The following is a 17843-nucleotide window of genomic DNA, read 5'->3' on the forward strand; positions in this document are numbered from 1 at the left end:
TGCATGTCGCTTGCTTGTGGTTTTGACAGGGCAACACAAGTGATCGGTTTCTTTTGTGACTCCTCGGCGCCTGCTGCAGGACGACCATTCCATGCCATGCCTGCCCACGAGACGCCATTTTGAGTTTTCTCTTGCTTGTGGGTACTGGGAGCCCGCACTCTGGCTGATCAATGGAAATTACGAACCAACACATAAACACAGAAGCACCACTATGACGACCATGGCTGAACAGCCGTCCGGTGCGTTAGGTATTTTTGACATGACACTGGCCCTGGTATAAGCGACATTGCCTTACGTGACCATGTTTACCGAGCATACCCCAGGTTCATGAAACGATTACTATCAACCCTAACAAAAATAAGCCAGGTGTAAATCAGTTCAAAAACAAAGCGAGTGCGGGCAGCGGTTCTTGAGCGGTATCGTCGCGCCCCCTAGGAGGTCAAACGGTAAACAAGGCAACAAAACACGTTTCGCCTTTCGGTGAGGCCTTAGTCAACATTCTAACATCCGTTTGAGTGCCTGCCCTGGAAGCGTCATCGCTGACGCCAGGAAAAACGATTTAGCAAGAGGTTTTAAATGTTGGTCTAAATTGTTTATTTCCTCAGCGAATATATCATTGTTTGCTGCCGGTAAAGCGCTGGGAGACTATAAAACACAAAATCTTTCGAATAACACCAAATTGTATCTTGTCTTTGTGGCCCCTTTAACTGTGCAGCACCAGGAGCTCCCGGCCTGGTGTCCGTCCTTTCCGCCCAGCAGCGCAACGTGGCGCTCAACATCGTGGGTCCGTCGCTCTGGAACAGCGACGCCCTCGGGTTCCACGTGCGCTGGGAACCGACGGGGCAGGGCCGGGGCCCGAGTGGAGAGCTCGACGTGTCCCTCGACGAGAACTGGTCCCTCGAGAAGAACTCGCTCAACGCCACGCTGCCGCTGCAAGGCGGCTGGAACTATCGCGTCTACGTCAGCGCCGTTGGTGCGGGCACTTCGGGCGCTACTCTCAAGAGCCCCGAACTGGAAGTAGAAATCAGCGTGCCATTGGGTGAGTCCCGTCTGCAGCAGGGGCCTAATTACTTTACTGCTTGCACCATGTCCTCTTCCCTACAAAGTGCAGCGACAGTAAGATTCATTTCCACTGCGCTGACTGGTTACAAACGGAGAAGAGGAACACAGGGGGCATTCACAATACGAGGGCGTGGCACTGTTCTTCGTCGTTTGTAACCAATTCTCGCAGTCGAAATGAATAATCCCCAACTAGTCCCCACCTTAATGACGCTGAGAGTGGCAGACTTGCGTGTGTTTCTAACCCCGTCCTTTTGCCCGAATCAGTCGAAGTGGGAATTATGGCCCATTTCGCAGCATAGAATTCAGCGTTATCAAATTTGGTCGAGAGAATACGTGTCTAGAGGTCGTGGATTCGGATCCCACCCGGCGGGCATTTTTTCTCCTTTCTTTCTGTCTTTCGAAAAATCTGCATCTGTTTCAACGATAAAAAAATGACCTACCGCATCCTCCCCTTTGCTTTCCTTGGCATTCTCGACTGCCAACCCTTATTTCTGCCTTAATTCAACGAGCCCCTTATTTCAAATTCTGATTGGCTACATGCATAGCGAGGATCTCTGTTCTGGCAGTCGTGGTGCCATATGTAACTTAAGAGGGTCAACGCTGGTCCACCACTATCGACATGTCCTAGACGCTCGATTCACGGCCCAGGGGTTAAAAAGATGGTCCCCTTCACGCCGAGTAGTCCGAGTGGCGCTGGCCTTCAATCCTGATTGCCTTAACATATATACCAGAGAAAGTGGAGGGGAGAACAGCCCCGCCCGTAGTGTAGTAATCATCGCACCAGACGCGTATTCTGGAGGTCGTGGGTTCGGATCTCACCCGGCGGGCATTTTTCTCCACTTTCTTTCTGTCTTTCAAAAAATCTCCATCTGTGTCAACGATAATAAATGACCTACCGCCTTCTCCCCTTTGCTTTCCTTGGCATTCATGACTGCAAACCCTTACTTCTGTGTACATATATATCCATCCATCACCAGCCTATCTACGCCCTCTTCAGGGCAAAGGCCTCTCCCATTAATCTCCAATTATCCCGGTCCTGTGCTAACTGCGACCAATTTATTCCCGCAAACTTATTGATCTCATCTGCCCATCCAACTTCCTGCCGCCCCCTGCCACGCTTGCCTTCTCTAGGGATACACTCTGTTACTCTTAAGGACCGACGATTATCTTCCCGTCGCAGTACATGCCCTGCCCACGTCCATTTCTTCTTCTTAATTTTTACCAATATGTCCTTAACACGCGTTTGTTCCCTGCCCCACTCCGCTCCCTTCATGTTACGTCCACCTATCGTTACGTCCACCTATCATCTTCCGTTCCATAGCTCGCTTAGTCGTCCTCAATTTAAGCTGAACCCTTTTGGTGAACCTCCAAGTTTCTGCCAGGTAGGTGAGTTCCGGTAAGGTGCAGCTATCATACACTTTCTTCTTCAGGGACAATGGTAACCCTGCCGAATGCACTCCACCCCATTTGTATCCTCCTGATTGTCTCTGCCTTATGGTTGGGATGTTTGGGGATCCGCTTGGTCCCCTTTCCTCCTCCCGCGAGCGCGATGTTCGAACGAGCGCGCTTTCCCGCGCACGTGACGTCACCCCGCGGGCCAACGCGCCGGCGGGCACCGATTGTCCCGCCGCCGCTGTCGCTCCTCCTCGCCCGGAAACCTGCCTCCTCTCCTCCGCGCCTTATAACCGCGACGCGCCAACTGGTGTTGGACGCGCACGTTTCGCGGGTCTCTCTCTCCGTGGCCTCCGCGATTTGCTGCCGGCGGCGCGCCGCCGGTAACCGATCGCGGAGGCCACAGTCTCTCTCTCGCTGGCTCTCTTTGGCTCTCGGGGATCGCTCTCTGGGCTCGGAAAGGAGATGAGGGATTGAGTGTAGGGAACGCGAGGGATCGCGGCTCGTATCGCACCCTCGCCGCCACCCGTCCGGAGCGGGGCCCCTGACCCCAATCGGACGCGCGAGGTAGGCTAGTCCCGCCTCGCCGGCAGCCCCCGTGTCGCCTCAGCCGTCGGGCCCGCTTGAGGCCCAGCCTTGAGGCGCACGTCGGTACAGTGTAGTTCTTAACAATGTCTTGGCGTTAATATGCGCTGTACACTCTGCCAATAAACCCCCTGGTCCGTCCTGGCCCTTTGGAGCCTGTCGTCGCCTGTGTCGGTGAGTCGAACCCGTCGCGGCGTCTCCCTCGTGGACGCCGCGAACCTCTCTCCGGCATTTTGGATGGGTCAGTTCCGGGCGTGGGGGAACCCCCTGAACCCCACTTAGGCCCACAAGGGACCATCGAGCTCACATCGGCGCTCAACGTCTCTAACGAAGCTAGCCGGGGTAGTTTGCTATCCCGTAGCTAGGCCCATTATGCCCAGAGATGAGGGGCCACAACTTCGCCTAACTAGATGTATTCGCTTACCACTTCCACTACCTCGCCACCTATCTCAAACCGCTACACACTGTCCCGAGGTTATTGATCAATACTTTAAATATATATACAGGGTGTCCCAGCTATCATGCACCAGGATTTAAAAAAAGAGAAATTGCGTAACTCGAAGAGCACCTAGCGCATAATGTTTGCAGTACTGTGAAGAAGCGGAGAGTAATTTTTTCGTTAATGAGACTTAATTGATTGTAATTAATTATCTAACTCGAGAAATACTGTCCTAATCACTAAAGTGTCAATGAGGCACTTGTACGTAACCACGAGGGGCATCTAACTGCGCTATTTTCAGCGACGAACTAATTGCGTACTCATTTATTCTGACTGATAAAGGAAACCCGCGAAATATGAAAAATACCACGTGAAGACGCTTACGCGCGCATTGTAAAGCAGCGTCCCCAAACAAAGCTGATTGAAAGCAACTACTACGCGGGTTACCCGCCCGAAGAGACAGAGCACCACCTTGATAATAGCATGCATGGAAGGAGCAGCAGCAGCAAGATTCGCGGGACGCGTGTGCAGATAAGGAACAAACTCGGTCGCGATTTCTTCTTTCTTTCTTTTGTCTATTTCATTCTGGCTAACTCAGAGGCAGCCTGTTTGAGGGCGTTGCTTTACGGTGCGCGCGGAGGCGCCGTCACGTGGTATTTTTCATATTTCGCGGGTTTCCTTTATCAGTCAGAATAAATGTGTACGCAATTAGTTCATTGCTGAAAATATCGCAGTTAGATGCCCCTCGTGGTTACCTACAAGTGCCTCATTGACACTTTAGTGATTAGGACAGTATTTCTCGAGTTAGATAATTCATTACAATTAGTTAATTAAGTCTCATTAAAGAAAAAAATACTGTCCGCTTCTTCACAGTACTGCAAACATTATGCACCTGGTTTCTTCCGAGTTACGCCTTTACTCTTTTTTTAAATCGTGGTGCATGATAGCTGGGACACCCTGTATATATATATATATATATATATATATATATATATATATATATATACATATATACACATATATATACGGGTAATAGAGACAGGGACACACGAGAAAGACATTCAAACTAAAAACAAAAGTTTACTGACGCTTCAGGAAGAGGACTTCCTTTCTTCACAGTACAGAATAAGTTGGTTTCAGGGTTATATATATACAGAAAATGTAGCAAGGGCGAGGGCATGGCAAGGGAAGGGAGAGTTTGTACAGTGGGATCATGGTTGGTGATACTCTCCCTTCCCTTGCCCTGCCCTCGCCCTCGCTACATTTTCTGTATATATATCACCCTGAAACAAACTTATTCTGTACTCTGAAGAAAGGAAGTCCCCTTCCTGAAACGTCAGTAAACTTTTGTTTTTATTTTTAATGCCTTTCTCGTGTGTCCCTGTCTCCACTTACCGTATTTTTTCGCGCTCTGTTGTGAGTTTTTTGTTTGCAGACTATATATACAGGGTGTCCCAGCTATCATGCACCAAGATTTAAAAAAAGAGTAAAGGCGTAACTCGAAAGAAACCAGGTGCATAATGTTTGCAGTACTGTGAAGAAGCGCACAGTATTTTTTTCTTTAATGAGACTTAATTAACTAATTGTAATTAATTATCTAACTCGAGAAATACTGTCCTAATCACTAAAGTGTCAATGAGGCACTTGTAGGTAACCACGAGGGGCATCTAACTGCGGTATTTTCAGCGATGAACTAATTGCGTACACATTTATTCTGACTGATAAAGGAAACCCGCGAAATATGAAAAATACCACGTGACGGCGCCTCCGCGCGCACCGTAAAGCAACGCCCTCAAACAGGCTGCCTCTGAGTTAGCCAGAATGAAATAGACAAAAGAAAGAAAGAAGAAATCGCGACCGAGTTTGTTCCTTATCTGCACACGCGTCCCGCGAATCTTGCTGCTGGTGCCCCTTCCATGCATGCTATTATCAAGGTGATGCGCTGTCTCTTCGGGCGGGTAACACGCGAAGCAGTTGCTTTCAATCAGCTTTGTTTGGGGACGCTGCTTTACAATGCGCGCGTAAGCGTCGTCACGTGGTATTTTTCATATTTCGCGGGTTTCCTTTATCAGTCAGAATAAATGAGTACGCAATTAGTTCGTCACTGAAAATAGCGCAGTTAGATGCCCCTCGTGGTTACCTACAAGTGCCTCATTGACACTTTAGGTTTTAGGACAGTATTTCTCGAGTTAGATAATTAATTACAATTAATTAATTAAGTCTCATTAACGAAAATATTACTCTCCGCTTCTTCCCAGTACTGCAAACATTATGCACTAGGTTTTCTTCGAGTTACGCAATTTCTCTTTTTTCAAATCTTGGTGCATGATAGCTGGGACACCCTGTATATATATATATATATATATATATATACATATATATATATATATATATATATATATATATATATATATATATATATATAGAAATAAGGGTTGGCAGTCGAGAAAACCTCGGAAAGCAAAGGGGAGGATGTGGTACATCATTGAAACAGATTAAGAATTTGGAAAGAAAGAAAGAAAGTGAAGAAAAAATGCCCGCCAGGTGGGATCCGAACCCACGACCTCCAGAATACCGGTCTGGTGCGATCGCACCAGATCGCACCAGACCGATCGCACCAGACCGGTATTCTGGAGGTCGTGGGTTCGGATCCCACCTGGCGGGCATTTTTTCTTCACTTTCTTTCTTTCTTTCCAAATTCTTAATCTGTTTCAATGATGTACCACATCCTCCCCTTTGCTTTCCGAGGTTTTCTCGACTGCCAACCCTTATTTCTGTGTTATTTTCAACGAGCCCCTCATTTCCTATTCTGATTCGCTACATATATATATATATGTATATATCGACACAAAATAAGGGTTGGCAGTCAAGAAAACCTCCGAAAGCAAAGGGGAGTTTGTGGTGGGTCATAAAAACAGATGAAGAATTTTTGGAGTCAGAAAGAAAGTGGTGAAAAAATGCCCGCCGAGTGGGATCCGAACCCACGACCTCCAGAATACCGGTCTGGTGCGATAACCACTACGCTACCTGCGGGGCTGTTTTCCCACCACTTTCTTGGGTCTTTATGTTAAGGTATTTTTTGTTTCCTGCACTTGGGTGGGGGGGGGGGGGGGGGTAGGCAGGCAGCGCCACTCGGACTACTCGGGGTGAAGGGGACCTTCTTTTTAACCCCCGGGCCGTGACTCGAGTGTCTACGACATGTCGAGAGTGCTCGACCAGCGTTGAACCCTCTTAAGCTACCTTTGGCACCAACACTGCCAGAACAGAGGCCCTCGCTAAGCATGTAGCGAATCAGAAAATGGGAAATGAGGGGCTCGGTGAAATAAGACAGAAAATAAGGGTTGGCAGTCAAGAAATAAGGGTTGGCAGTCAAGAAAACCTCGGAAAGCAAAGGGGAGGTTGTGGTGGGCCATAGAAACAGAAGAATTTTTTGAGTCAGAAAGAAAGTGGTGAAAAAATGCCCGCCGGGTGGGATCCGAACCCACGACCTCCAGAATACCGGTCTGGTGCGATAACCACTACGCTACCGGTGGGGCTGTTTCCCCACCACTTTCTCGGGTATTTATGTTAGGGTATTTTTTGTTTCCTGCACTTGTGGGCGGTAGCCAGCGTCACTCGGACTACTCGGGGTGAAGGGGACCTTCTTTTTGACCCGAGGCCGTGACGCTCGATCGAGCGTCTACAGACTTCCAAGAGCAGCCGACTGGCAGCGCACCCTCTTGTGATGCCCTTAGCACTGATATATTTCCTGAAACGACGCCCTAGTTATCCATGTAGCTTGTATATAATAAGGAATGAGGGGCTCGTTGAATGAACACGGAAAATAAAGACGGCTGTTGAGAACGCCAAGAAGGGCATAGGGAAGGCACTTCAACTTTTCGTGTAGAAGTAGATTTTTTTTTTATGTTTGAAAGGAAGAAGTTAAGTGCGCACAAACATTCGCTTATATGCATGGTGGGGAGCGGGCCAAGACTGGACCACTAGTCTGGTACCTTACCAACTAAAGGATCTAAGCAAAATTCCTCTCTTGATAACTATACAGCACGAAGTCATTTTCGATGCTCTATAGCACCAAGACGGCCGCAACCAGGTTGTGTTATGTGAAGGCATTGCTAAACTCCCTCACTCCTCCTTACAGCGCCCCACTACCAGCCGAAAGGCCAGTGGGTAACCTGCTACGGGGCTGCCATCCCGCCGAACGTTGTGTCCGGCGGTGCTGACAAGGGCGAGGCTGTCCTGGTTGGGCGCGCCATGCACAGCGGGGACCTCCTTCCGGGCACCGTGCTCCGCTCCCGCGGCATGTGTTCCGTGTCATACGGCCACTTCGAGTATCGTCATGCGAAGTACCAGGTGTGTACTGTATGCCGGATTCAACCGACTGTGAGGGCCGCCGCAGCAATGAGTCGATGACTGCTGCCAATTGACGAGAATGAACTTGGAATCCTCAGTAAATTCATACATCTCACTGGTGTTTATCACGTTCCCCTTTAAAATGATGCACCGCAGTGCCTCGTTGGTGCCTTTGATTGACAGGACCGACTTACAGTATTCGCGCAGTTTTAACGTGAAACGCAATTTGGCAACACGCCCAGTACGCAGCACGCGGTACGCGCGTCCTTTGGTGGGTGGAATTGAGTTGGGTTGGATTATTAAAATTTTTAATGAACGCATTAAATGAACACTGCTCAAACGAATGTGAAAAGAAAAACTAAAGAAGATTGTATTGAGTTCGAGATTTTGCATCATTCCAAATATATCTTGCGCGGTCGGAATTGTATCCTGGAAGACAAGAATGGGGCTCAAAATTTATTTCAAGGTGGTTTTTGAGAACCTGGGGAGGCTACTAGAACGGCTGTGGTAAATGACACCTTCACGGTAACGGTATAAAAATTCTGACTGCTGCTTTAAAACCACCCCATATAACCGTCTCCGCTTTTGTTGAGTCATCTGAACAGTCAAACGCATTGCGAGCCGGAGAGAGCGCAGTTTGCTTGGATGGAATTGACTGGTGTCTACACCCTTGCGAGGGGCCCCTGACCCTTATCCATCTGGCGGGGCCCCCGGCCATGATGCCACGCTGCGCCATTGCCGGGGGTGAAAGAGTCCGGTGGCATGTGCTGCCACAGGCGGTTGCGAGTTGAGCGTCCACCGTGGCTGTGGAAGGCACCATGTGCATTCGTGTGCCTTGGTGGCGCCGGCCACCTACCGGAAAAAAGGCACAAGCGACTACCCGGCCTGGAGCTAGGCCCTTGTGTGGGACTACAACGCTTGGGAAGTTCACCCGGCTTGCACGGGAAATCGCCCCTATGGAAAGGGGCGGCTGCAGAAACGCAGGAACTTTTTTTTTCTCGGGGGGTTCTCTCAGGTGTCTTCAGCGGCAGCAGCCCCGACACTTATTTTGTGTACAAGGGCTTGGGCCCCCCTGGGAAGTCCTCTTGGCAGTGGTCTTGGGTCATGGGGTGTAGCGGCACCGAGCTTCGCCCTGCTCTCTTGTTTTATGGTGGCTCGGCCGTCCGCAGCGTCAGGGTCGGGCCGTGCTAGGGGAACAGATTGGGATGGGTGGGAGCGGATAATTGCTTCGTCGCTTGCCCACGCGTTGGCGGCCTCGTTCCCGACGCCACCCGCGTGTCCCCGCACCCAGTCCACCCGTGCAGTAATGTATTTCGTTGTACGAAGTCTCTTCGCAATCGTCTTGATGAGGTGGCTTATGGATCCGACGACTGGTATGCCGCGGAGTCCTGCCACCGCCTCTCTACTGTCAGTATGTATGATAAACGGCCGGCCCCGGTGCTAAAGCTACCGCGTGCGGCGCATGACTGCGAAGAATTTCATTTCATTAGGAAGCAAATCATCCCTGATTGGAATAGGGTAGCCATGCAAAGCGAGATGTTTCAAGCAAATTACCGCCCGATTTTCATGCTCCACAACTTATATCCGACTCTCAAAGGACCTCGTCCGGAACGCTTGTGTGCACGATACGCCCTGGCACTTCCGTATTTCAACCCTCGCAAACACGGAAAAGGGTATTTTGGTCCTCAAACGCTTGTGGCAGCATTATAACCTTATATTCCAACGGTAGCGAGGAGAAACAGCCACGGCAGGCACTGCGCATGCGCCGGTGCGCATTACGGAGCGGAGAGCAACTTGACCTCTGAAATGTACGCCCTAGCGGCCGGAGGGCGAGCAAAAACTTGGAATCTCGAACAGTTCCAGCCTATAACTGCTTCAACTAGGCTTGTATAGCTCCCCGAATTGAACATCGAAAATTTCGTTGCGTGGCTTGCGGTGGCCCCCACACTCTCTGCCGATTCACCAGCCTATCTACGCCCTCTGCAGGGCAAAGGCCTCTCCCATTAATCTCCAATTATCCCGGTCCTGTGCTAACTGCGACCAATTTATTCCCGCAAACTTATTGATCTCATCTGCCCATCTAACTTCCTGCCGCCCCCTCCCACGCTTGCCTTCTCTAGGGATCCACTCTGTTACCCTTAAGGACCAACGATTATGTTGCCTTCGCATTACATGCCCTGCCCACGTCAATTTCTTCTTCTTAATTTCTACTAATATGTCCTTAATACGTGTTTGTTCCCTGCCCCACTCCTCTCCCTTCATGTCCCATATAACGTTACGCCCACCCATTCATTCATTCATTCATTCATTCATTCATTCATTCATTCATTCATTCATTCATTCATTCATTCATTCATTCATTCATTCATTCATTCATTCATGTTTTATTGTATGTCCAATACACCATAGAGGCTCTTACATTGGTACACAAGTCAGATAGTAAAATGTGATAAAGTGAAAATTAAAAACATCACCAATTTAATATAGCTACAAGAAAATGCCGATATCGCGAGCACAGATTTATCAGTGAAATAATCATGCATGGAATGCAGAACCGCAAGTCATGGCATTAGAAACAGATTAGTTAAGGTACGAGAAAAACACTTTGAGGCATGAAGAAATCAATATCTGTTGACATACGATTGCACAGGATTTGCAGGCGTTCAGCAGGTGATTTGCTATGTGGCATACTGTGGGCAAATAATGTACAATGGCGCGTGAATCGTTTATTAGGAAGCAAATCATTAGGAAGCAAATCATCACTGACTGGAATAGGGTAGCCATGCAAAGCGAGATGTTTCAAGCAAATTACCGCCCGATTTTCATGCTCCACAACTTATATCCGACTCTCAAAGGACCTCGTCCGGAAGGCTTGTGTGCACGATACGCACTGGCACTTCCGTATTTCAACCCTCGCAAACACGGAAAGGGGTATTTTGGTCCTCAAACGCTTGCGGCAGCATTATAACCTTATAATATGGTAGCGAGGAGAAGCAGCCCCGGCAGGCACTGCGCATGCGCCGGTGCGCATTACGGAGCGGACAGCCACTTGACCTCTGAAATGTACGCCCTAGCGGCCGGAGGGCGAGCGAAAACTTGGAATCGCGAACAGTTCGAGCCTATAACTGCTTCGACTGGGCTTGTATAGCTCCCCGAATTGTACATCGGAAATTTCGTTGCGTGGCTTGCGGTGGCCCCCACAATCTCTGCCGATTCACCTTCCTAGAGGCCGCACTGGGAGCGCGGAATGTGGGCTCGCATGAACGCCTTCAAGGCAATTCAACAGCTTGCTAATACGCAAGAACGACCTACGATCAAATCCTCTTCCCGCAGTGAACTCTCCGCCCGAGATGTAGAAGGCCACACACCACGCCGACACCTCCACCTCCTTTTCAAATAAATGCCAGTAAACCTATCGAAATATGGTTTGATCATGCCTTGTTATTGGAGTTTAATTACTTGTTTCAAGGCCTCCACAGGATAAGTTTTCAAGAAAGGCAGCTAGGTTTTCTTTTCCGTGCATATCAGTTCACCGATGTCCACCGATAGATCGTCCTCTATCAGAGAACAAACTCGGCTGAAAGATATCGTAGTTCAAAATAAGAAAAAGAAATTTACTTGAGATGTCCATGTTTCAGGCGAAATAACAACCTGTAACACCACGGTAAAAACCAGTAACAACCGCAGTAACACTGTGGCTACCGCATAACGAGCATAGAAGTAGGGCAAGCCAGCTAATTCAGTTACTCGATGGGATGGAGGCATGAATTTAGAATATTTGAGGCATAGAATGGCCAGAGTAGCGCAGGACAGGAGCGGTTTTAAGTCAATGGAACAGCTCTTCACCTTTGAATGACCTTAAATATGCTAATGATGATTATGAGGATGAGATTGACATTGATTACATGTGCAGGTACACGCGCACACTAAAATACTTGGTTTGCGAACTGATATTCGGCGCACGTTAAAGGGACCCTGCAACATTTATTTCAACTTTTTTTTTCAATCTTAGATGCTTGCAGAACGTAGTCACCCAACACACCCAGTACTTAGATTAGGGGGTCGCAACGTACCTCATCCAAAAATTACTGCTCTATGCCAATCAGATAACTTGTCAACTCGCCCAAAAGATTTTTCGTTCTTTATCGGTCTTGTTGTTCTTCGACGGCCTTTAATTACGTCGCTAAGGCCATGTAGCGGCTGTTGGCCGGTTTTCCTTCAGTTGCAGCAATGAACGCTTTTCGATAGCAACTTATAAAAAAGCCTCAAAAAGAAAGCAGAAATGGAATGCGTATCTGGTGCGACGAGCAAATCACGGAGTGCCGCTCCATGCTGGCGAAAAATAAAGCTTTCGCAGTGGTTCCACACGTGATGGAAAGAGTGAAAGCGCTCATAGAAGGTGTTGCAGAGTCCCTTTAAAGATATCCAGGGGTTCAAAATTAATACAGAGCCCTCCACTACCACGCGTCTCGTGGCCCGCAGGTAGCTTCGGCGCGTGAAACCTCTACATCTAAACATTCGTATATATATATATATATATATATATATATATATATATATATATATAATATAGCGAATCAGAATAGGAACTGAGGGGCTCGTTGAAAATAAGACTGAAATAAGAATTGGCAGTCAAGAAAACCTTGGAAAGCAAAGGGGTGAATGTAGTTGGTCAAGATAAAGAATTTGGAAAATAAGGAAGTGGAGAAAAAATGCCCGCGAGGTGGGATCCGAACCCACGACCTCCAGAATACCGGTCTGGTGCGATAACCACTACGCTACCGGCGGGGCTACTTTAGCCTCCACTTTCTGGGGTATTTATGTTGAGGTGTTTTTGTTTCCTGCGCTTGGGGGTGGTAGCCAGCGCCACTCAGACTACTCGGGGTGAAGGGCACCTTCTTTTTAACCCCCGGGCCGTGACTCGAGCGTCTACGACATGTCGAGAGTGGTCGACCAGCGTTGAACCCTCTTAAGCTCCCTATAGGTTCAACGTTGAACCCCCAAGAGGGTTCAACGCTGGTCGACCACTCTCGACATGTCGTAGACGCTCGAGTCACGGCCCGGGGGTTAAAAAGAAGGTCCCCTTCACCCCGAGTAGTCTGAATGGCGCAGGCTACCACCGCCAAGCCCAGGAAACAAAAACAACTGAACATAAATACCCCAGAAAGTGGAGGCTAAAGTAGCCCCGCCGGTAGCGTAGTGGTTATCACACTAGACCGGTATTCTGGAGGTCCTGGGTTCGGATCCCACCTGGCGGGCATTTTTTCTCCACTTCCTTATTTTCTAAATTCTTTATCTTGACCAACTACATTCACCCCTTTGCTTTCCGAGGTTTTCGTGACTGCCAATTTTTATTTCTGTCTTATTTTCAACGAGCCCCTCATTTCCTATTCTGATTCGCTACATGCATAGCGAGGGCCTCTGTTCTGGCAGTCATGGTGCCATAGGGAGCTTAAGAGGGTTCAACGCTGGTCGACCACTCTCGACATGTCGTAGACGCTCGAGTCACGGCCCGGGGGTTAAAAAGAAGGTCCCCTTCACCCCGAGTAGTCTGAGTGGCGCTGGCTACCACCCCCCAGCGCAGGAAACAAAAACACCTGAACCCAAATACCCCAGTAAGTGGAGGCTAAAGTAGCCCCGCCGGTAGCGTAGTGGTTATCGCACCAGACCGGTATTCTGGAGGTTGTGGGTTCGGATCCCACCTGGCGGGCATTTTTTCTGCACTTCCTTATGTTCCGAATTCTTTATCTTGACCAACTGCATTCACCCCTTTGCTTTCCGAGGTTTTCTTGACTGCCAATTCTTATTTCTGCTTATATATATATATATATATATATATATATATATATATATATATATATATATATATATATATATATATATATATATATATATATATATATTTATATGCCCTGACGAAAGCAAGTCTCTTTGCTGAAACGTTGGCAACAGTCGTGCTTTTACCTTGTTGAAAGTTTTCTTTTCTTATATATATATATATATATATATATATATATATATATATATATATATATATATATATATATATATATATATATTATATACAGTCAAACCTCGATATATCGAACACGGGTATATCGAATTATTGCCTATATCGAACACTTTCTATATCACGTGGGAAATCACATGCATTTTTAATTTTTTATTTCGAACTTGGACGGACATGAAATGGGTATATCGAACTCCGCCACCCCTGACTGCCCAGACCGCTCGCGCTCTGTTGACAGGCGGCGAAATATCCTGCATTACCCCCGAAGATAGCGGTAGCGTGATGGGCGTTCGCGACGGCTGCGCATCGGTTGCACCGAAGCAGAATTGGACGGTGCAAAAGAAGAATACGAGCTTGAAGACACCTGGGGCCAGCTTGAGCGCTTTGTTGGTGCTGAGCCACGAAGCATGTGCATGACTTTGTTGGCGGTGACGACAGCATCGGAACGACGGCGGAGTTGACGGATGTGGAGATCCTAGCGGAGGTTACTACTGAGCGCACAAACGAAGACGCCGTTGAGGTTGTACCCGCAAGCGCTGATAGTGCGCCACTCCCGACTTCGACCGAGCCTTCAGCAGTTTTGGCCCTTCCGCACCGCTACTCCAGCGGTATAGAAGGCACCGGCCTGTCGCTTGTGGAACGTTTGGACTATGTTGAGGAAGTCGTGTATAACACTGCACGCTACCCTGCTGCAGTACTTTAAGCCAAAACAATAATTACTTTGAAGCGCTAAGTCAGTATTTACTGCACAATTCGTTCATTTATTGATTTGTACTAGTTTATGACACGTTTTTACGTGATTTTATATATCGAATTCTGGTTATATCGAACTATTTCGCGGGCACCACGCTGTTCGATATATCGAGGTTTCACTGTATATGTTGTGAGCGATGTTTTCATACCGGTCGCTACAGTGGTCATTCTCCCCATTCATAGCATCTAGAAACACTCCCATCATCAGCATCATCTTCATTCACGCGCCACCGGCTGCCACCCTGATATCCCGTGCCTCGTGCGACCGTCATCTTCGTTGGAGTCTCTGCGGGTTGTTCCTTTCGCGAAGCCGAAATAAACGGTCTGTGCTTCCCTGTGACTTTGCCTTTCAATATATATATATATATATATATATATATATATATATATATATATATATATATATTGCGTGGCGACACATTTTCATAAACATGACGCTTACGCAATCCCCGGTTTACTCTTCCTCCCAGGTTCTCGTCTCTGACGGAACTGAGTTTGACTGGATATTGTCGTCTAAAGGATCCGTGCCGTCCGGAGCCATCCAGGGAGGCAGAACACAGACTGGAGAGCGTCTCTACATCGGCCGCATTTTGCACAACGGCACGGTCATCATCGGCAAGGTGCACCCATCGCTTAAATGCCTGTACATCCCTTACGAAGGCAAGGAGCTCAAGTACACGGAATATGAGGTCCTGGTCTCCAAGTCTGTCAACTTCCCAGCTTCTGCGCGGTGATGCCAGGAACTTTACACTTTGCTTGAAATCAATGAGCCGCGCGGCAAATAAAACGACCGCGCTTGTTTCTCTTTCCTCGGCGTCTAGCTGTTCTACGTTAGTGTTCAATACCGAGCTTCAAAAACAGCGGGTTGCTTTAAATGCGTGCGTTACACGTGAAATTTCGAATGAAAGAAAATAAAATTGTAATAAAAAACTGGCTGCATAACATCCATTTTCAAGAGCCGTCTAATTTGTTTCGAACAGAATAAGAGTTTGAATTGATGGTTTGAATGTTTGTTATTTTATATCACGCGGACTCATAAAATATTACGTTATTACTTTCTCTGCGCTTTCTCTCCACTATATGTTTTGTTCCTTTTGTCCTTGATATGATTCTCCTACTTAGATGTTTTGGGGACCGATCCTCTCCACTCAGGGCGAGGAGGCGTAAGCGATGCCCTCCTCCGTAGCGGGGTGAGGAGGTGATCCTTGTGCGCCTCCCTCTTCTCCCTACGGGGGCCGCTGGGCGCGCGAGAGAGACTCCCGGGAAGACCGCCTTTGGGACGCGCAGCGATCGCACGGGTACGTAAATGCCTTTCGGCCACTTTTGGCCGTTGTTGCATTGGCCGTCGTTTCCCATCAGCGTAGGTCAAGGCAGCCCCCATGTCGATTTATCTAGGATGCCCGGCGAGTCTCTTGGCATTCCCCCGTTGAATTGGCGTGGTTGCCCGCGTCCGCGCTGTGACGGCTTGCGCCGTCTATATCAGCGGGCGAGCGTCGATGCCGCTCGGTCGAGTCCAGTGGCTTGAAATGTGTAGCGGCCATAGAGAGCCCCCTTCACCCATTTCAGCGAGCGTTGTGGCCGGCCAACACCGGCGGACGCTAACTGTCGCCCGTAGACGGGCTGGGCACACGCTGACGGGTGTATGCCCCAGAAGCTAGGTGCGTAGTACAGTGTAGAATCTGTATCGTGGTTTTCCGCGTAATAAACGCCTGTACTATGAAAGTTATCGCCTATGAAAGTCCACCGGGCAGTTCGGTTCTGCTCGAGAGCCGTGAAAACAACGACGGCGTGTTATTAGATGCGAAGCCTCTCATGGTCGGGGCTATGTCCCTCCCTTGTCGTTGTTGCGCCGTCCACACCCCCACTGCGCATGCTCGGCTTGCTGAACGCCCGGTGGTGCCTTACCCTTTAATGGTTCCTGGAGCGACAGTGTTGCCGGTGTCTTCCTGGGCCGGCACGAGACGAGCACGCTTCACGCGCCTTCGAGGTTTCATCGTCCGTCGTCGGCAGCGGCGTGCGTCGCCGAGTCTCGGCAGGCCGTGATTACAACAGCCCACAACCATTCGGGGAACGTACATCGACCTCCTCTTCAGCAACTTTAGATTGATTGATTGTGGGGTTTAACGCACCGACGCAACGCAGGCGATGAGGCGCGCCGTAGTGGAGGGCTCCGGATTAATTTTGACCACCTGGTGATCTTTAACGTGCGCCGAAATCTCGTACACACGGGCGTTTTTGCTTTTCGCCTTCATCAGGAAAGCGGCCGCCGCGGCCGGGAATCGAACCCGCGATCTCGTGCTCAGCAGCGCAACGCCTTAGCCACTGAGCCACCGCGGCGGGTTCAGCAACTTTAGGGTTCATCCACTACAACAGCCCTTGACTTTACATTTCACAGACCATACGGCTTTCATAATCAAAGCGGAACGTTAACCACAGCTCGACGTCGCTTACGTTGAACATGATGATGATAATGCTTAAATAAAGACAAACTCATACCACGTACAACGTCTCTCTCTCTCTCTCTCTCTCTCTCTCTCTCTCTCTCTCTCTCTCTCTCTCTCTCTCTCTCTCTCTCTCTCTCTCTCTCTCTCTCTCTCTCTCTCTCTCTAATGCCTCTCCACTCTAACACCCCCCCCCCCCTCCAATAAAATTACGCCGTCTTCCCGTAGGGGAACCCTGAGTAGTATGCGAAACAGCCATGGGGTTAACGCAACTTCCCATTTCGTAGTTCCGGTAAGTGAAAAGTATGGTAGTTACCATGGAAACCAAATGGTAAATATAACGGTAGCTATGTACCTCAACCTCACGGAAACGACGAACTGAAAACTAATGGGAACTTGAATCGACCCCATGGCTGCTTCGCATACTACTCAGGGTTCCCCTACGGGAAGATGGTGTAATTTTTTTTTATTTTTCCTTAATGCCCACAATGCTGGCATGTATGAAAATCCCACTTGCTAGCATACTATACAGGTTTTTCTTTGCTCAATTCATTTTAATACTGTAATGATGTTTAGTGTTCCATAAATGAATTTTTCTAAAAGTCGCTCGGTTTTTAAGGAAGGATTGGCCTCCGTATCCAACACCTTTTGCCTTCCTGTGGTTAAAGCGAACCTTTATTAGTTTCTCTGTTGGTGATGTAGTAACCAAAACGCAGTATGAAACAAGAAAAAAAATGATTCCCGTCGTTCTAATCGAACCTGGGTAATTCGCGTTATGAAGCCTGCCTACGGCTCTCTAATTTCCACATTC

At 48.6% G+C, this 17843-nt stretch overlaps 1 protein-coding gene across 1 annotated transcript in view; it reads left to right on the forward strand.

Annotated features, from left to right (window-relative positions):
- LOC144155804 (uncharacterized) overlaps window positions 1-15399 on the forward strand; it is a 32171-nt gene extending 16772 nt beyond the window's left edge. Inside the window, exons 4-6 of the mRNA XM_077687480.1 lie at window positions 716-1039; window positions 7617-7828; window positions 15062-15399. Coding sequence (XP_077543606.1) covers window positions 716-1039; window positions 7617-7828; window positions 15062-15325 — 800 coding nt within the window. The 3' untranslated portion in view covers window positions 15326-15399. The remainder of the gene's footprint in view (window positions 1-715; window positions 1040-7616; window positions 7829-15061) is intronic.
- The last annotated feature ends 2444 nt before the right edge of the window (window positions 15400-17843 follow it).

Source organism: Haemaphysalis longicornis, unplaced genomic scaffold (genome assembly GCF_048455015.1).
Source record: "Haemaphysalis longicornis isolate Haplotype H1 unplaced genomic scaffold, Haemaphysalis longicornis Haplotype H1 scaffold_1, whole genome shotgun sequence".
Lineage (NCBI taxonomy): Eukaryota > Metazoa > Arthropoda > Arachnida > Ixodida > Ixodidae > Haemaphysalis > Haemaphysalis longicornis.